The 20,944-nt window shown below is 42.9% G+C and overlaps 3 protein-coding genes across 5 annotated transcripts in view; all 3 read left to right on the forward strand.

The window, feature by feature from the left end:
* Positions 1–20,944, forward strand: part of LOC126565465 (translocon-associated protein subunit gamma) — a 485,163-nt gene that overhangs the window by 144,739 nt on the left and 319,480 nt on the right. The window lies entirely within an intron of this gene.
* LOC126564039 (discoidin domain-containing receptor tyrosine kinase B) overlaps positions 1–20,944 on the forward strand; it is a 126,687-nt gene that overhangs the window by 102,679 nt on the left and 3,064 nt on the right. For both annotated transcript variants that reach the window (XM_050220944.1, XM_050220943.1), the window contains exons 12-15: positions 1,331–1,576; positions 3,694–3,786; positions 15,606–15,765; positions 15,864–16,013. In XM_050220944.1, the coding sequence (XP_050076901.1) occupies positions 1,331–1,576; positions 3,694–3,786; positions 15,606–15,765; positions 15,864–16,013 (649 nt within the window). The remainder of the gene's footprint in view (positions 1–1,330; positions 1,577–3,693; positions 3,787–15,605; positions 15,766–15,863; positions 16,014–20,944) is intronic.
* LOC126564191 (striatin-4) overlaps positions 1–20,944 on the forward strand; it is a 353,049-nt gene that overhangs the window by 35,118 nt on the left and 296,987 nt on the right. The window lies entirely within an intron of this gene.

Consider the following 20,944-nt stretch of genomic DNA (forward strand, 5'->3'; position numbering starts at 1 on the left):
TGGTTGTCCTAGGTGGGGACTGAGACAAGCTTTCCGGGAGCCGGGAAATGTATGTCCTGCCTGGAAGGATTTGGCACCGTTCGCTTTCAGCTTCCTCGTACACTTCATCGAACGAGCGAGCGAGCGATGGGAGGTTAAAACCGGACATGAACTACTCGAGCTTACAGCGTACCTACGAGAACAGAACATCGGTCTCCCTTTTTTTTGGGGGGGAGGGGGGGTGAGGGGGGGAGAGGGGGAAAGGTTCTGCATTTTAAATATCAACTCGACTTGTTTACAGCGGTACCAGGGTCCAACTGTCCCCGTGAATACCGCAATGAGAAAGCCGGGTCTGGGGGCTAGAGTCCAGCTAGTGCGGTCATGTGGTACAAGATGAGCCAGCTGGTTTTCTTCGGTTCGGGCCAGTTTTTCACCAGCACCAGCAGTATGTCATTTAAATTTCATTGCCTTTTGTGTGATGATTACTTTTTTCGTTATTAAAATATTTAAATCGAGATTAGTAGCAGGATAAGCTTAGCAGGGCGGCCCCGATCGTTACATTTTATTTTGCGGGCTCTTGTTGACCAGCTTCGGAATTCTGCTAAACTGTACAATATTGCGACAGCTTCCACGTTACATGGTGCAAAAAGCCCGAAACTCTGGACACAAACAAGAGCAGGCAGAAGAAAAAAACTGTCCAGCTTATGGATTTCAATTTCTCATCCCGGCAGACACTTGTCGTGCATTGTTCGTGTAGGATGGCCCTTGGTGAACAGGAACTCCTCCAACAATTATGAGTTCTGTTTTACCAAACGCAGTACAAGACACACCCATACATACCACGGAAGTTTTGATAACCTAGTCGTACGAAACTCGGCTGCCCGATCTGATCAGGCGTGGTATCGTTTCGTTTTGCCGGAAGTGAGCTTAAGAATTCAAATCGAGTTTTTTTTTTTTTTTTTTTTTTTTGGTGCCAAATGTATTTTCAGCGCTCTTGGCTGGGACGTCGGAAGAGATAGAGCGAACTTTCCGAAACGCACCACCATACTTTTTCCAGGTTCAATTCCGTTGCATATTGAAAAGGTGGACAATGGAGAACTGTAGATTCACTTTGGTGGAAAATCGCATCGGATCTTTAGGGATGAACTGCTGTTTTTTTAACGTTTTTTTAAGTTTTGATCGAAGTTCTGTAAATTTTGGTCGTGAAATAACAAGTTGAGGTAGTAACAGTTTTGTCTTCATTGACTTCTCAAAATTGAAGTATTATATTTTCAACAGCAAATTGTAAAGCAAACATTTTAAAAACAGTCATTCAGCAATCATAAATGATTTCTTTCTCATTTATTTCTAGCTCCAATCTTGTTGCTGTTTCGACGCTACGGCCAGGTGCATCGGATCACATGAAGAAGGAGTTCCGCTCGAAGGCGAAACAGCTTAGCCGACTGAATGATTCAAACATTGTGAAGCTGCTCGGAGCCTGCCTGAAGGACGAACCGATCTGCATCGTGCTTGACTACAAGTTCAGCACCGACCTGAACCAGTTCCTGCAGGAGCACACGGCAGAGACGGGTTCGCTAGTGCAGCATAATTCCTTGAGGTGAGTCCTATCTGGTGTTTTGATGGTAAAATGTAAAAAAAGGAATTAAAAAAAGCAAAGCTCCAATCGCATAAACCGGTACCATTGTAAGCGTCGTGCGTACTATAATTTATAATCAATTTCACTTAAATATGCATTCGTCATTGAACTCGAATGGATACGATAAAGACAATGAAGCTTCCGTCATGTGCATCTTGCGAACGTTGCAACTATTCGTACAGGGTGATGTTCTACCACCAAGCGCATTATGTTGTCCAGAGCACAGTAAAACCACCATTTTACCGGTAGCCCACACCAGTAGCAGTAGTAGCAGCTTGGTTACTTAATCAAACGATAGCTTTCGGAGCACGGTGCAGGATATTATCGCTGATCCGCTCACCGTCATCAGTCTAACCGAGCAAAACCCGGTCGGTTTGATAGACATGTCAACGTCCCACATCCCGACCCCTTAGCCCAAAACATCCTGGCCCATGTTGATGCTTGGTTTACGGGGGAGAAAGCCTCCGGCAAACCACACGCGAAAGCTCCATCCAGTGTGAAAGGGTAGTCCACCAACCGTCTATCCCGTCTGTCACATCTTATCGCTGTGATGACACTCTCAGGCGATCCCGTTTTCCGACGATGGCTGCGTGACTTATTTCGTTATTCTGTGCTCTCCTCAACAAAACCCAAACAGAACAGTACATGGCCATGGCGATACGAGACACAAAACCTTCACCATCATCATCAGTATAGCATTGTGCATTATCTATGTAAGATTAATAATTGATAGCCAGCACCGCAAGCCAGTCAAGAAGTAACAGTGCAGTCAGCCGGCAAGACGGTAGCGGTCAGACAAGGACCTGTCCGGTGCACTATTGCCATGTTGATCCTGCTGTGTATCCGAACGTACACCGGGATACGTCAGATAAGGAAGAAACGCTACAAAACCACATTCTTCGGACGGTGGTTACGAGTTTGATTGCAAACGGGGTGAAAGAGAGCGTGAGGTATTATAATATTACCAGGCCACAGCGCAAGGATTGTCACGAAATTTTATCCATCCATCCCCCAGGAGATGTCGGAGCATCGTTACCAACGATACTGGCTTGCCGTTTCCAAAGCCGAGAGCTTATCCACGTGCTCTTGGTTGATACCTATGTGACCTACCCGCCGTTCGAACGCATTTCAAGGTCCAACACGCAATTCATATGCAGTTTTCCCGGGTGTGGCTGTTTCAGTTGGGGCGAGTAGCTTGGTACGTTTATTTGTCCGTGACCGGTTCACGGTTTCGCTTCAACGCCATACACAACAGCTGGACGGTTTCCACACGAGCCGGGGTGCATTTGTGATATCTTTAGGCTACGGTTCCTCGGCCATTCCGAAGTGCATTGTACATTCGATACAGTCGACCACCGAAAGGCTACATTTACCACCCACCCCCACCCGGTTCCAATCTCGCGTGCAGGAAAACTACACGCCTGGTAAATTAAGTTTATAAATTTAAGGATTTTTGCACCAACGCGCGTCCTTCTGCAGCCACTACAACCGACTTAATGGCCACTTGAGAGCGGGGAAAAACTGTGTCGAGGATGGCTTTTGTCGAGTTTTCACTAGCGCATGAGACTAACTGCTTTAAGTAATTTACAGTTGCACTTTTATTTAGTTTGGGTTGGATTTTTCTCTTGAGCTTCCTGTTGTACTCGTTGGGCCGGCCAAATTGGGCCCGGAATGCAACGTGTTGTTATGACAATGGATAGTTCCCCTGGCTTCCGGGACTGGTCGGAACTGGATGATTTTTTTTTTTTTAAATGCGGTTTTTAACGCGTTAGTTGGTGATAAAGTAGACAGACATGGGAACTGGGGTAGCATTAATACAGCATAAGCTGGGCCGGGAAGTGGGAAGTTATAACACGACCGATATTCCGTGCAATTGCACTTTTCTGCACCACGAATAAATCGTTTCATTGAGTGTTGGTTGGCAACTTTATTTGCTGTGAAGTAGAACAAAGCTTAAAGCAGAAAGCTGTTCGAAAAGGTGTTTTAGAAGACATAAGAGCGCTTTGCTCTTTTAAATCAAAATGCTCCAACCAATAAATTTTTTTTTAATATTTTTATTTGTAATTTCTTTCTTTCAGCTACGGGTGTTTAATTTACATCGCCACTCAAATAGCATCCGGAATGAAATACCTAGAACAGATGAATGTAGTGCATCGTGACCTAGCGACAAGGTAAGTACATTTTGCAATTTGCCAGTTCTTTTTGTATTAGTTCCATCCATTCTCGCGCATCACAAAATGCTTTGAAATGCAATCTACTACTACTACCAGGCAAAAGCCGTTCCTTACTGGGGGGGAAATGCTCGCGGAACGACAGCGTTTGTTTATTTCAGGATTGAATTACGTCTAATTTGAATCGTATCGAGTTCACCGAATTGCTTCCACCAGATCATCGTCTTCCCGTTCGTTTCTGATGACTTGCATTAGAAGTGCGAAGCTTCCCCAAGCGGGAAATGCACAAATCGCGTACACCGCTTCGACACTAAGTGGCGCTTCATTTAAAGCTCGTTGCTGGTGGAACGATTTTGTTCTCGATTGGCTTGTTTTTCTTGTCCCGTTCCGTGCTTGCCAAAAGAAAGCTACCCGTCAACCAGGGAAACAAACAATATCCTGCTTGGAAGTTTCCAAAAAGGATTCGGGAGGTTTTTTTTCCACTGGCACACAATTTTCTTTCCGTGTCGATTTACTAAACGATTTTCGTTCATCGTTGTCAATCCCGCTTTCCCACTTTCGCTAAACCTGCCGAGTGTCTGGAAATCAACTTAAAAGGGCTCCACAAGGGGTTTGGGAGTCTCATCTTTTGGCTAGGTCAGATGGGAGGGTAGGGGTAGCACAGTCTGCCCAAGTCCAGGAGTAATCTCCCAAGTTCTTCGGGTGGCCCCTCCCCGAGGGCTAATGGATTCCGCTTTGGCACAAACTCTATTATTTATTCAAATGATTTGCTAATGCACTTTTCACACCGTCGGGTTGAGTCGAGCGAGTCTGGACGGGCACGGCGAAAACAGCTTCTGGTCTGAAGCGTGTGCCCAACTGACTCGGTTATCAATCGCGAACTAGCGCAAGAAGTCCACGGACCTTTACCGATTTACGGACGAAAAGCGTTCTCGCTGGAGTCGCGAGGTGCCGGTAAAGTGGCAAGATGATCACCAACGGATTTACACACCGAGTAGAATGTGAAAATGGTGAAAATTTTCCAATTTTATTTACCACCTACCGGCACTGATAAATGAACACCCACCAAAGGAAGAGGGAGCGAACGGTGGGTAGTGTGGGCCCGGCTGAATCTGAGTCGTCGGAAATAAATCACTATCATAATCATTACCGAGGGCGGTAAAAGCTCTCGGAATGATGAAGCCCAGCCAGCACTGTTCCGCGGATAGGGTGTGATGTGTAGTAGGAGAGGGGTTTGGTAGAAATAAAGCAAATATTATCTACTCTTCTCAGGCCCCAGCGAAAGTCACCCCCTCTCAGGTTACAGCAGGACAGGTAGAATTGGTGGAAAGTGTTTTCCATCCAGAGTGGTCGGCACAAAACAGAAGAAAAAATCACAAGCGACGAATATCCATTCCAACACCTCGTGTAAATGGATGAACGGGGCCGCCCAAAAAAAAAAAGGAAAATAAAAATATCAGGGTGTCATGCAGAAGGATTTTAAGGCATGGTCGTGCTGTTTTTTTGTGTGCCTTCTTTGCCGGTTCACTTCAACCATTCTCTTCAAGTCAACAGATTGCATAATGATGACACACCCTTCTTGCGCTTCCATTGCTTCCGAACCCGAAAGAATGGATGCTCACATAATGAGGTCCATTCATCTCATCACCTGACACACAACCGCTCGGCAATCGCGGTGCGGCGAAAGGAAAACTGGCCACGGTTATGTGGGGTGTAAAAACAGTGTGGCCGAGCTTGGGACGATGGAGAAGAGTTTTGGGGGAAAATAATCATAATTCTCGGACCGTTTGTTGGTTGCAGGCGGAAGAATGGAAAACTTCCGGCGACAGACGAAATGAATGTTGCTTTCAGTGGTGTGATAAATCAAAGAGAGTACACCGTTAAAAGAAGGACCAAATAAAAATCAAGCTGGTAAAAGGACGGAAAAAGTCAGCTACCAATGGTTCTATGGACATCTATGGAATAATAGGGAAATGTTCGAAATGGTTTAAGAACATTTTGAAAATGAATATGTTAACAGTACGGCAGATTTAGTGTGGAAATGATTTTCGGATCGTTATTCTTGTCATATTAGGAATGTTCTTGTAATGAAGTGACTGCCTAATAGTTGCTTTTTGAATTTTTTGTTATTTTATCTCCGTAAGATTTAGGTTTTTTTATATGCATGTAAAATACTGCTAAAATAGCTGCTTCACAATTAATTATATTTTTCCCTCTAATTTACTTGGCCACTTAATGCCTCTATCACTACACTGTTCGATTCCTAATTTCAATTCTTCCTCATTAGCGATGAATGTTTGCGGATTGTCTACCGTCAAGGCGCACATGATTTTCGAAAACAAAATTTTAAATTAAATTTCAAGGATTGCCTTGAGTCTTCCTACGAATAACTTACCGTAGCATGTGTGATATCTATTCCGAAAACCTAAATCGGCGAAGCTGGAATGATCTGTTTGATTCTGTTTTAGCCCTCCTAAGCCTAATTTTCATGGTATGTCTTTATTTGCCTTGAAAAACACTGGTGCCACCATGCATTCAAGATGATAATGTGCTGCTTCTGTGCTTTACATTTGCCGAAAATGAAGTTGGCTACTGATGCCTGATTACGACTGATTTCGTATTTTTTCTTTAGTGTTCATAAGCAACATTTGTTGTTTTGAGATTTCTCATGAATTGGTTTCTAATAACAAACAAACTTCCCAATACAGAGCATTGGGAATATAGAACGTACAGAAGCCAAAGCTGAGTTGGATTTATTATCAGTATCATTTCAATCACCATAGCGATCGCTTCAGACAAGCGCAACAAGTCGCACAATACATAAATATTAAGTATATCCAAATATAATGGGATATGAACTATGCCGTGTGTAACTATTATTTTAAATCACGAAAAATGTCCAGGTTGGATGCATGTACAGTAAAAAGTTAGGCAGGTTTTGCAACACAGCAGTGATATTTTTAGAGTTGGCCCGTAAAATCATTTTTGTTAGCAAACCGGCCCGCAAGCCAAAATGAGTTTGACATCACTGATATAGAGGGATTTGCATGAGCAAAGCTGGGGCATCGATGTAATCAAGAAGAAGTGCGGCAACAAATGAGGATTGGGAAATAGAACGGCGTTCTTCAAGCGACGCAAGACCAAGCAACCGGCATCTGTCCTCGTAACGGGGCAAAGCAGAGGATCGATCGCGAAGAATTTTCCGGAGAGCAAACCTGGTGAAGGACCTCTGCTCCCGCTCTATTCGATCAATGTGGATCCTTGCCGACTTCATTTTTTTATAAATTTTATTCAACAATATATTTGTACATATCATATTATGCCTTTTGACATTATTGTTTTCCTCACGTAAATGCCGTTGGAAAAAATGTATCTAAGTTCTTTCTCTTCTTCTTCTGCTTAACTTTATGACCAGCTAGGTCATGCCCACCATAGATTAGTTTACTAGAAGACTTGCTGATGCCACGTAGTTGGATAGTCAGTCTTCCCTACGAGGACACGGTCCGGATAGAATTTAAACTCCCGTCCAGGCTTGTGAAGACCGTTGTTGCCTGAGCGCTCTTGTGAACTCACGAAGTGGTAAAACAATCAAAATTTTATGCTTGGAACTGTCCCTGCTATTCAATTGTCCTACACGGCCTGTACATTATTTTGCCCTCGTTGTAAGTTATTGATGTTTCAATATTACTCATGCCTCTCGCTGTGCTCATTTTAAATCATGAAAATCTCGCTTTATGTAACATCAAAACAATAATTTAATGGTTTCTACTACTCGAGACTAGAAATAAACCACAAAACAACACAATCGTTGACATCCTTGCGACAAGTGCTGTCAGCCACAGGCAAGGCGACATTATTCATTAGTCAGAAGTGTACTGTTCGCCCCAATGCGTCGGTCCACCCGCTTGTTACTGAATAAATTGCTTCATGTCGCGTAATTTTATCTTCACCATAGTTCGGGCCAAACAAACTACACTAACACCGTACACCGCGAGTGTTAGGAAGGGTAAGATGGCCGATCGTGTAACGTGATTCCGTGTCAAGCGATCATAAATCCTAAAACAAATAAAAATCATCCAGCCAACGAAATTTTGCAGAGGGGTGAAAACTAGAATGGTAAAGTGCGTTGATTTCAATGGATTGGCATCCGCAATTTTCCGTCCACCATCACCAGTCGAAGGTCGTGTGACCCCTGGTCGGTATACCGTTCATACCATCAGCATAAATGTGCTACATATTTATCCTTGCTATGGCGGTGTTGCAATAAAATTCAAATTTGACGCCCATTCCGCTATCCTTTTTGCTCGCCGGTACACCACTACTGGGTCGATAATGTGTGTAATAGGTTGATCATTTGGTCCGATTCAAGCTAAAAAAGGGATTAAATTTTGGCTGTTCGGGGTGCTACCTTTTCACCTTTAGCTAACCAAGGTAGTCGTATATATTGCAAACAACATCCTTTTACAATCAACAAATTACATGAAAAGCTTCATTTTTATGTGTGTGCCGCCCTCCTTAAATTTGGAAACCGAGCACACACACACAGAAGTATAAATTAAATCCAAAAAGCTACTCACCGGTCATTAAAGGGATGATGTGACCTAGGCTCCCACTTCCGAGATCCTTTTTTGTGTGTGTGTGTGTGTTCAAAAGACTCGGCCTGACTCACCCAACCCCAAGTTCAGCATAATAAACGATAACTAATAACAGTATTCTTTCCGAGTTTCCCCCACAAAGCACGCGGTACATGGAATAATTGAGTTGAAGTGCTCACGAGATGACCATTTCGTGGGCCCACGTACATTTTTGGTTGTAATGACGAGTGTAAATAACGTTCTGGGGTTAGGGTTGAAAGGTGTAATCACTATTACGCATGCACATAACGGAGCCTTTGTTACGTTTTTCAGTGCAGAAGTAGGATTGTTTGCTTGAACACTGTTAAGGAAAATGTATTAAAGACAGTTCACCATATTTCCCTGCAAAGCAGAATGTACGAATCCTAAGCTTCAAAATTCAACTGGTGGCAATAGGAAGAACCCAAGAATTGGTAACTCACATTCGCATCGTACCAGTATGCAGTAGTATCGTTAAAAGAGCATGTTCACTGCTTCATGTAGCAAGCGATTACCAGGCTTTGCCATCGATAGCAAATCGTACCTTTAATGCCCATAAGTGACCATAACGCTGCTTACGATAATGCGCTGCGATAATTCTTTGCAACCACACGGCTTAACGGATGCCCTTGACAAATCCCGTGCCCGGTCGCCCTCATATCCTTCCGTTTTGCCCGAACCCAAGGGTTGGTTGGTGAGGTCGTCTTACGCGCAGATTAGAGCGAAGACGTAAAGCCTCAAATTTATGACACTTACCTCGTACCACAAACACTCTCCGTCCACGCACTCCTGGTGGCATCTCGTAACCAGATCGTGCTGAAGGAACTTGGAGGCGCACATGTGAGCACAAATGTGTACTAACCTATAAAGAAACGTACAATACACAGAGAGAAAGAGAGAGAGAGAGAGAGAGAGAGAGAGAGAGAGAGAGAAGGTTGCAACATTTAAACGCGCGTGGTGGAAGCTTTATGTTGTCCATAAATTAAGCCACGTACCGTGCGCACTGGCATGGCTCAGGTGTTGCCATTGACAGCGAACGGCTTCGGGGCTATAGAAGATGAGTCTGTCGTTTCCATTTTCCGATCAATTACACCTTCTCTACACCGAATTAAAAGTGGGCGAAACATTTTCATATCCACACACACACACACAAAAACGCCTCGAGTATTCAACCACTTCATCCATCACTGTCATGGAGTGAGCGTGTTTGCCTGTGAGTGCATTGGCACAACTCTGTGCGGGACAGTTTGATATCCACGCGACAGAATTTGCTGAGCCTGGATTGCTGCAAATTTCGTCCGTAACTCAATTTTCTACCTTTCTACCAAACTCGAACTGTCCGTGGCCGTTGTCCACGGTAGTGGAAACTGTTTACCCATACACACACACACACACACTCACTACTCAATCAAGAGCCGTATTCATAAGCCGTACAGTAGGGAAATTGGGGGCTTCCACGCGTTATTATTTAGCTATCGGCTTTTTATTTAATTTACGCCTCAATTGAAACCGGATGGAGCTAATTTTTTTTTTTTTTGGAGCTCGCGTTTGTGTGTACTTACGCCTACACACTGCTGCTGGGTACTTCATCTGTCCATCAGGGATCTGTGGCTGGCAGTGTCAAAACTGTTGCTCGCAAGGAACCATTGTTCAGTTCAAACAATGCTAAAAGCAACAATATTTTGAAAGGACAATTTACAACCAAAAAAAAAGCTGGAGAAACACTGTTGTAATCCATTTGCACCGTTGCACTCTCGAAGTTCAACGAATTAATGTTTAAATTATTCAACAGACTGACCGATCGGGTCGCCTGCTTGCGAATGCGTTTGTTTGAAGTGTGCGTTCCGTGTCAGTCCACGTGATGGAGGCTGCCAAACGTGTGCGTCACATCCAAACGCACACTTTGGATTAATATGAAAAATGCAATTTTATTTTATTTTTGTGTTTTTTTTTGTCTAGTTCAACACGTGCATTATTCTGCTCGTGAAAGCAACCTGTTGACGTGAAGCGAATGATGAACGGGACAAGTTGGGTGATTGGGTTTTGTTGCGATTTCAATTCGTTCTTCATTTGGTGGCTTTTGGAAGCGATTTTCATTTCGAGAAACAATATTTTTTAACATGATCCTGATGGGTGAACTTAATTAATAAATTAATTAAAAATAAGGCACAAAATGTTAAATTTTCGTCCTTCAAAATTACAATGTTTTAATAATTGCAACAACAGTCGTTACTATCAATTTGTAAGTTGCTTTAGCAAAAATAATTTTATCAGTGGTATCAGTGAAATTTTCATTTTTTCCAGAGCTTTTGAATTGCTCAATCGAATTCACGGTTCCCAGATATTTTTAAATACATTTAACAGCTTTTAGGGTCTTCTTCTTCTTGGCTTAACGACCTCTAAGGTCACGCCGGCCATCCAGTGGCTTACTAGACTTGCCGACACCACGTAGTTGGCAGGTCAGTCCTCACTACGGGGGTACGGTTCGGATGGGATTTGAACTTCGGTCCTTCCGTTTGAAGATCGGCGACGCTGTCGCCTACACCACCCCGTATTACAGCTTTTAAGGTGTTGTATGGTTTATTTTTGAATTTTTTCTACTAATATTGCCTAGCGGTTAATCAATTATTTGTGAATTCTTGATTTACGATTTTTTGCTACAAAATCTGATATATTTTTGAAGTTTTCCAAATACTATTGATTGAAAAAAAAAATCAAATTTCATTATAACGCTCAAATAAGTCAAAAACCTATGAACAAAATGTAAGGCGAATTCAAAGGCGTCTGGAAAACCTTCAGAAATCTTAGAGACGAAACAAATAATATTTGGTAATTCACCAATAAATTAAATGCCTTTTTCAAACAGTATTTGAGAAATTGTAGTAATTAAGCCAAAGAATAAAGTACTTCACTTCCTACTTTATTTACTAGATATGAAAATTTTGCTCCAGTCGGCAGCTCCCTGTAGTAAAGTCATGTCTCCGCCCTTCATGTAGAGCTGGGTGAGAGCTGCCCTTCATATAGAACTACTTCTGCATAAACTCTACCACTAACAAATCCTCCTGTGTCCTCAAATGGGTTACACAATATCATTCATTGTTCAGAAAAAAACTCCGGATAGCTAACAGCTAGCGGAAGCCAGAAAAAAAAGATTACATAAAAATACAGGCAGCGACACCCTTCTGATGGACATTTGGTCACTTTTCAACGTTACTCCTCCACCCGTTGTATGTCCTGTCCAGTCAAACCACTTTCCAATCACACGCACACCCTCGTACATTGTTCCATCCACTTGCGGGAGCTTTCATACGTGTGAGAGCTTTCCTGTTTTTGTTTCCTTTTTTTTTGTGCTGAAACCACCATGTTGCTCGAACCTGCTGCTCTTTCGTCACATACCATGGTGGCACCCAGGACGGTTTTGAATAATTTATTTATTTGCAACATGACAAAGGTTTTTCTTCCCCGTTGTTTCCTCGCTTTCGTCCCATCCACAATTGGTTGGTGGAAAAAAGGTGACTCCATTTACACACTGCTCCGGGCTGGCCTCAAACAATTTCCTTTCCATCGGCAGTTGCGTTGCGTTTTTTGTGTGTGCTGCGGTATAATTTTGACAAATGTCATTTCGCGCAATTTGAAAATTTACTCCCTTACGAATGGGAAACGATACTTTTTTTTATAATTTTGTTTTTCCTTTCAACACCACACACACGCCAAAAAGGTTCGAGTGAGATATGTTGTGAGAAGGTGTTGGGTGGAGTATCGTGTGGAAAGTCAGGAAACAAGTACCAGACAGACTGACATGTGACAATTTTACCACATACAATTAACCGCACCAACACACACCCCGAACCAAGCACTACGAATCTGCATGTCCGGTTCCGTGACAGCGGAACTTGTGATTATGAATGCATCTATAGTGCAGCTTTTGCCATAACTACGTCCTGCCGTAGAGGAATAAAGGACTGTAATTTTTGTGAAATAGATATCAATTTAATTAAAAGGTTTACAGTGGCAAGTAAAGCTTAAAATATCTCATACAGAACGCACATCGAACTGTTGAAAATTTCCTACCCACAATCTTTCTGCAAGTTAGGTCATCGCTGCAATAAGTAAGCTGCATTACCAATTTACTTAAGTTATGCAACTGTTGCACATGGAAACGGGGTAAACATGGGCCAAACAAAAAATGGTTCGATGAGAAGGAAAAATCCATACGTTTGCACGTTGAGTTGCGTCATTTGTTTTGATTACTTCCAATAATCTACATTGTGCGCGTAAACCGTGCCATAATTTATTTTAATAATTCACTCGCGAGGTCAACGAAGCACACGAGCAGGAACCGGGACCCATAAGCCCTGTGTGTTAACATAGCTGTTGTGGTTCATGCGTTCGTTTAATTTGCTCGATATATGGTCGGACTTTATGTGGATTCCCACTTCTTCACCATTTCCTTTCGGGGTTGCATCGATCGATAATGGGAAGCATATGGACATTATCACCGGCTTCGAAAAGTTGTATGCCGATACGACAATCAACGTATACATCGGCGGCTGGGGAAAGAAAATGGGAAGAAAATCAACGAGCAAGAGCTACATTAATAAAAAAAAAGAAACACGAAGCACTAAGTGTTCGGCAAGCGTGGTGAGAAACATGTTTCGGGATCATCCTCCCATCTCGCCGTCCATTGCTGTAGATTGCGATAATAAAATATCCAATCAAGAATATTGCACGGGGTACCCTCCGGTACCGCGGTTGCCCCGCGCCGATTTGCACTGCACTCTGCTGTCCGGTCGGTGCTGCAATGCCAAAAGTGCATGAAGCGTGCAGGAGGAAGGCACACAAAACGGTGTAGAGGAACCCATCGCCGGCCCATCGTTAGTGGCGAAATTAAATGCAAACAGAGCAGGAATTGGCTGGCGAGTCTGGTTGGGCTTCTTTTACTGGGCAAGAATGGTCCAACGTATGTGCGACAGGCGGAGAGCAGGAAATGTTACGTCCGGCAGGGTTGATGATGCATTTGATCATTAAAAAGACCGAAAATGGCCTCAACTATGTTCAATCGGTTTGAGGTTTGGTGAGCATGCGAGCAAACGGCAATGGTTTATGTTCCGGACAAATCACATTACTTAAGTTGTTGTATTGCTTATTTGATCTAAATTGCGAAAAACCCGTTTGGCATGTTATTTTGAAGAGTTAATTATTGAAAATTAATCAACAGTCGACAATTGAATAAATGCTGTTTTACCCATTGCACAACTTCAGGCGCTTACATGGCTGTGCAATTTGCTATAAAAGCTAATCTTATTTAAGATTGCTTTGACAATTCAACAATCCACACGAACTTAAATGTTTCTATATGCTTCTTCCCAATTCTTTATAAGTATCTTATCGTAATGAGCTGATTAATAATCAAACGTTCCAGCATGCATCGTTCCATTCTGTGTTTATGTGAGGGTAAAATTATCCTCACCATTACTTCATCACAGATCCATACTCGGACCGGATCAACAATTGCTATAGACCACCTTGCACAGAAGAGCCCCACGGAAATTAAATAATGCCTTCCATTTGTCGGGACGGAACAGAACGTCGTTCGGGTTGTGCGAGGGATGCAAAAGTCGGAAATTATATTTTTCGCGCCCATTTGCGCCCATTCAATGGGTACAATTTCGCTGATCACTTATGCTAGTCACCAGCACCACATCCGCTTGTGAGCATGTGTGTGTTTTTATTTCAATATACCAGCAGTCGATGGAGTCGCCCAGTGTACGGCGGTCCGAGAATTTCGAACCAAAATGGCCAATAATTTATAAATGTAAACTCGGCTGTCTGCCCAGCCCAGCCCAGCGCGGTATGTTTGCGGAACGATGTTGCATTTTTGGGTTGAAATTAAGTCCCCTTTTCGTGCACCGTTCTCACCGTTCCTTACCGATTCCGGGCAACGGACGGGCAATGACGAATACCCGGGACTCTATGGTTTCCCAGTAAATGCGTTCATATTCCATTCCGGTTCGAATTCGAAGAGATTCCTCTTTCTGTACCTCCATAGTAACCATTATGAAAGTTATTCCATCGAGCAAAGGAATGTATCGGACCGGAGCCTGGAATCGATATAAGTGCGTTTATTTATTTAGGATTTAATTTATTATATAAACGGTGCACACGCTGCTCATTGTTGCAGTGTCTGTGCCGGCTCGAGTGGTTATTAGGTGATTTTCGGGAGTGTAAGGGCTTCGCATTTTCTCGTCTGCAACAATGCGAATATTTCAACCTAGGGATGAGTTCATGGGTGGAATGCGAGGGCAAGGAGCGGAAAGCGATACCCATCGATTGTAAGGTGATGAACGATACCGGTGGACTGAGCATAAAATTGCACGTTTTCAACGTAATCGAGCCTGTAGCCGTTCGCTAAAACCAATGGACGAAGGGCCTTTAATACCGAGTAACGTTCAAACCTCGGGACTCATTTTAGAGGTCGGCACAGTGCGAAAGAGCCTCCAAGTAGAGCCAGGGAGTGACGGTCCGGGCCGGTGAAGCATTTAGGAACACCGTTGCTACTCTCCGATCCGGTCGAGTTCGAGTACGGCCCGGTCAGGAAATTGATACGGTTACTTCCTTGGGAATGAGTTATGGCAGCGGTCGGCAGCGTTGAATAATTAATCTGGAGTGCAGTTGATTTATACAGCTCTCTGCCAGAACCGGGAAAGGGATTCATTCTGAATCTCCGGCCTGGAGTGGTTACTCTCGATCGATTTCCTGTAGGATGTAAGCGAAAAATACCTTCGCAAGTTGCAATTGGTGGCGTCGCCACAAAACCGGTTTTGAGTATTTACGATTGAGCCATAAAACTCGCCGATTAGAGAGCGAAAGAGCATTGCAAAACCGCGCACATCATAAACCTCGTGCATTTTTTTTTTTTTTTTTTTTTTTATTCATCAGGGACGGCCAGGCCGTATTGCTAACCTCGTGCATTTTGATATTGAGCAATAGAGTGAAGGGGAAGGGTTTGGTAAATTAAACGCTAACCGCTGCTGCTGTATTAATGGAAAAGCGATCGAATGCTTTACAAAACCATTACGGATGTAAATCCCCAAAATGTTGCCAATTGATCAATCATCGTTTTTTTTTGTGCATTTTCTTACTGAAAACTAGTTGGAAAAATATTTCATGACTCTTTCTATTTGTTTCTTTTCATTCAATCCACAGGAGTTGCTTAGTTGGACCACAGCTGGAGATAAAAATCTGTACACTGGGAACTGTGATAAATCGCATAGCATATCCTGCTGACTACTGCCACCTAGAAGGGGCCGGAAGACAATCACAACCAATGCCGATCCGGTGGATGGCCTGGGAGAGCGTATTAATGGTAAGTGGAAGAGCAAAAAACCGCAAAACAACGAAAACTTCGATCAATTCCTGATACTGATTGGTTCCCATATACGCATGCTTTTCTTGATTTTGCAGGGCAAGTTCACGTCCAAGTCGGACGTCTGGTCGTTTGCTGTAACGCTGTGGGAAATCCTAACCTTTGCCCGAGAGCAACCGTTCGAGAATCTGAGCGACGACAAGGTGATCGAAAACATTGGTCACATGTATCAGGACAACAAGAAACACGTAAGTAAACGGAACAACGCCCGTGAAAGATGTAGTGAGATTGATGAGGAACGTTGAACGATTCTTACATGCTCTTCATTTACTTATTTTGCTTTTCTTAAATTTCTAACACATTTTTTTGTGAAGTAAAAAGTTGCTCATTCTCTAATCAATTTGGCAAACAACAATATGGCGCGTGAAAATTCACGAGAAACAAAGAAGTATTACAGCATAAAGCATCCATTACGCTAACAACCAAACCACCAGCCAAAAGTACAAAATTGTACAAAAATGTGACTGTAATGGAACGACGTAAAAAGAAAATCCCATCAAATCAGAACAGCGGAAGCTAAACGAGCAACAAACCATTTCGTCCCGGCGTGTATGATCCCTTTCATTTCATTTGAAACACGTCCAGAAATGGTAACGAATGGGATATAACACTTTCGAAACATTGCTTCCCCAGCTTCGTGCGATCGAATAATGGATACAGAGGGAGCATTTCATCCGTTTGCCATTGTCATGAATTCCGGTCGCCAGTGTTTCTTGTTCGTGTCTCTCGCTGACTACATTTCGAACATCGTCCCTCTTTGTGGCTTGAGCAAAATTGTCCGTGTGATATGTAATATGCTTTCTGGGTGTGCCTTTTTCTTTCGCTCCCGACTCATCCCGCATTGCATTTTATTGTTTTGCGGAAGCTTTTGTATTAGCTTTTACACCGCGTTTTGTTAATGTGTTTCGTAAGTGCACAAATTCGCGAAATCTTTATACGTTTTTTCCTCAATTTTCTATAAAGGAAAGAAAAGTAATGGCACAATTTATAGATGGAGAAAGTGGAATTGAGTTCCATCACATTTAGAATTCAATTACTTTTGAGGTATCTTTTGAATGATTATAAAGAGTAGTAATACTTTTTTAAATATTACGTATGATTTGAAGCACTGAATATTGCTGCTCATTTAATGCTCTCTTTTGTTCTGACACAGGACACAGGACTGAGATCCTAAGCTACGATCCTAAAGAACTCAAATGGAGTTAGAAATGACGGGCCCCAAAACCTGTTGAGGTTGTAGTGCGAAAATAAAGAAGAGCCTCCAACTTTACTTGAAGAACAATTTTTCATAACTTTAAAATAGATAAAACGACACAACGATCTTTATTAATTATTCGTTGTCCTTCAAAAGGTGTTTCTGAATGATAGAAAGATCACAGGAGTAGAAGATTGCCACATTATAACTATAATTGATACCAATTCATCACATTAGCTGTACCATCTGAGATTTAAAAGTTTTCTCAAGGACAGCTCAAGTGTTAAATACGTCAGAGATTTGATTCATCAACGAACTAGCCAACCAACCAGGACACAAGTACACAAGGGACATATTTTAAAGCCGTAGGACTTTGCTGAGCTATTTATAATTTGATCATATATAATTCATAGTGTTTCTCTCACTCTCTCGTTGACATCATACATTACGTATTTGAGGTTATTTAGGGTGTTTCTGCTGTACAAATAATCGTCCATCCTTTCGCTCGGATGATACGTACCAACCCCTAACCATTTAATTCGACCCATCAGTCAAATGTGTAATTTTGTTCTATTTTGAAACGCCGGTTTTGTGGTTCCTTAGGACTGCTGAATGAATGATGAACCTTGAATAATCCATGCCTGTCCTCTGTTTGGTTGCTACTACCTGACATTAGGGCATCTAAATGCCTTCGGAAAGCATTAACACAAAAACGGCTTAAGCACACTCACTCACCCGGAAGCAACCCTTTGCTGAGCTTAGCATCCCCTGCGTATAGGTGGGATGTGACGGTAAGGAATGACACGCTGAAGTAAAAATGAGTAAATATCAACCCCAACCATACGCTCGGCTCAATTGTGTCAGCCCGTTCGGTGACGTACTTTAAAGCCGGAAAGCCGAAGCATAGCATGTGTGTCTCAGAAAGTGTAAAAATAATTAAATTCATCATTTGTTCAAACACCACCCCGGATGCGGGAGTCACACACATCCTCTACATCCCTCCCGGAAAGGGAAGAGAAGGGAACTAATCACGTTTATTAGGTCCTGACTCTAATGAAATTCATGCGCCTACTTTCCTACACATTCGGGCGTGAGTTTAACTGTTCCGTTAGAATGTTACCATACCTCTAATGGCGTCATATTTATGACGCCCCAGCGGAAAATTAAAGGCATCACATCCGTGCTTACCTGCTTCTTCGTTGATGAATATATGTGACCATGATTGACGCCAACCAAAATGTCTAGCAATCTACAATTTCTTAATAATGCTCGCAACTTTTTGGGTGAAAGCTAACAATAAAAAATTGGGAGAGAAACCCATCTGGTTTCATCTGGAGCATCGCAAGGTGTGTCTTGGCAGCGTTTAATTGCCCACCATATAGTCCATATTGTCAATTCCCCAAGCCATGGATGTAGCAAGACACGTGGAAGAAAGCACTACCAACCGAACGGGAAAGTAGAAACTTTAATCAGGTAATTAATATTAATGACTAATGTAGCGCCCCATGTCACGTCTTGGTAGGCAGCAGCCAAACCTCAGTAAAGGCATTCTGCTTCACTACGCAACCAAAAACCGTGCACAGAAGGTGATGGTGGTGACTTAAAATTCAAACATTTCAACAAACCTGCTGCCGTGCATACGTTCCAGCGGAAAGGATCAATGTTATTGCGTTTTCGCCACCGATTTTCGCTCCCAGTGCTGATGCTGCTGCTGATGCCCTGGCAAGGCGTCAATCATATGTGGCACACATTAATGCCATCCCATCTGCTGACGTCTTCCGTGGTGGCATGCCGGCTTTTCGGGCTTTCCCATATGACGGTTGATGGTTTAGGTTAAATTCATCGCAACCGAACGGATAAGCGCTTCCACAAGCGGTGTGCAATTTCCAAACAATCTCTCTTGGTCTGTTGGGGGCGAACCCGAATGCGTACGCACAATCTGGCGCTGTAATAAATATTAAATTACACTATGAATAATGATTACTCGCAGCCACGCATCAGCACGTTGTGAGACCTGCGCGAGAGAGCTCAGGAAAAGAGGCTTTCCTTAGCTTCCGGCATGGGGGCTTAACCATTTCCACATACAACCACCATCGGATTCGGCTATGTTCGAACCTTAATTACTATTAGCGATTGTATACCAAAGTTTCTCTCAGTTGTAATTTAACGAGTGAACATGTTTCGGGTGCGCAAATGTTGCAAATTAAGTCCTTGCATGATTGAAAATCTACTTTAAGTGATGAAGTTCTTAGACAATTTGTCCCGTTTCATTTACGCGTTCACACAAGAGCTGATGTTGATGCATGATTAATGTGAAGTTTCCTTTTCAAACACTTTGAAAATGGAATAGTGTGCTGGTATGGTTTACGCCATTGCTTGATGGTGTAAAGAAGGAAGGAAAAAGTGAACTTATTAACTTGCTCCAATAAACACGAGAGTTAATTATGTATGAGCATTAAGTGACGCTCTGTTGCACTTAGCTGATGAACTCTAGCACAACGTTTAGTTCCCGCTGGGCTTATGTCATGAATCAATTTTACAGTCGTTTAGTATAAGCTGACAGTAAACATGGCAGGAAAAAAGAGTTACTTTGACGTACTTTAAAGGGTGTTTGCTGCTTTCCACCGTGATCGGTGCCGGTGGCGGTTCCATGCGGGTTTGCACCAAACACTAAGACCCTTGTAGGCCTAGCAAAATTAAAGTTGGTTCCTTACCACATCGAGTTTAGGTGACTGAAGGGCGTCTTATAGTTTTTCCGGAGATTTTGACTCTTTTGACCCGGCCTGAGGACTCTTTTGAATATAACCATGAAGGTAAGCTTAATCGCGACTGAAGACGTGACCATATCGGACTGAGGATGCGATAAGGGGTGCCTACAATATAACATATCCTTCCACGGGCTAAGTTTTGAAGCAGCCTCTATTACAATGTTCTGAGCCACTTAAATGCCTGGGGCTCCTTGACCAAATGATCAAAAACCTTTTTTTACAGGGAGTTCCGTCTCTTCCGGATGCACCCATGAAAGCTCGAGGGTAAGCATCCGCTTAGTTAGTTTGTACTAAGCTATGCATGAGTAGTAGTAGTGTTCGAAAAATCGCTAGGATCTAAGAACATTTATTGAATTTTTCTATCGAAGAGAAGTGCCTCTTTGATAGGCACTATTTTCTCTCCTGATGCAAGAGTTAACAGAGTCTTTAGCCTTTCTGAGGCCCTAAGTGGAGTGGAAAATGAGGCCCTCTATCATACTGAATATTAATTCGGTTTGTTTTCCGATTTTTGATACCCATGTGAAGCCATGTAATCGGATTCCCTACACATTCCCTATCAGATCGGACTAACATTTCCTACACTTGCTATTTTAATGATCGTTGAACATTGATCTGACCCAGACAAACACTGCAGTGAAACTGATGCGGAGGGATCGGTTTATTGCAGTTGCACCACAAACAGATGCACCGGCCAAAGTATGCGAAACGCCCCGATCGGACTAAAAATGAGCAAGTTATCGCCGATATTCCACAGAAAACCTCTTTTTCATTGGAACAACAGGACAAGTGGTGGAAGAAACGCGTTTAGTGTTCATTAAAAAGATGCGCAACTCAAAGACGCATCCAACGATATGCGAAACGCCTCGATCGGACCAAAACTCCGATTTTCCAGTAGCTAATGTGGTCCCAGAAACTTCCGGAAAACTCTGTCAGCAGCGTTACCGTGGAAAATCGGCAATAACTCTCTCATTTTTTATCCGGTCACTGCATTTCGCATACCGTTGGATGCGTCTTTAGGGCTAGGAGGGTCTCAAAATATCTCGGAAAATTTTGTCAGTAGCATTCCCCTGGAAAGTTGGCGATAGCTCGCCTCTTTTTTTAGTTGAATCGGGGGGGTTTTGCATATCGTTAAATTCGTCTATGCCCATAGTTATCA

The sequence above is a fragment of the Anopheles maculipalpis genome, chromosome 3RL (assembly GCF_943734695.1).
Source record: "Anopheles maculipalpis chromosome 3RL, idAnoMacuDA_375_x, whole genome shotgun sequence".
Classification (NCBI taxonomy): Eukaryota; Metazoa; Arthropoda; class Insecta; order Diptera; family Culicidae; genus Anopheles; species Anopheles maculipalpis.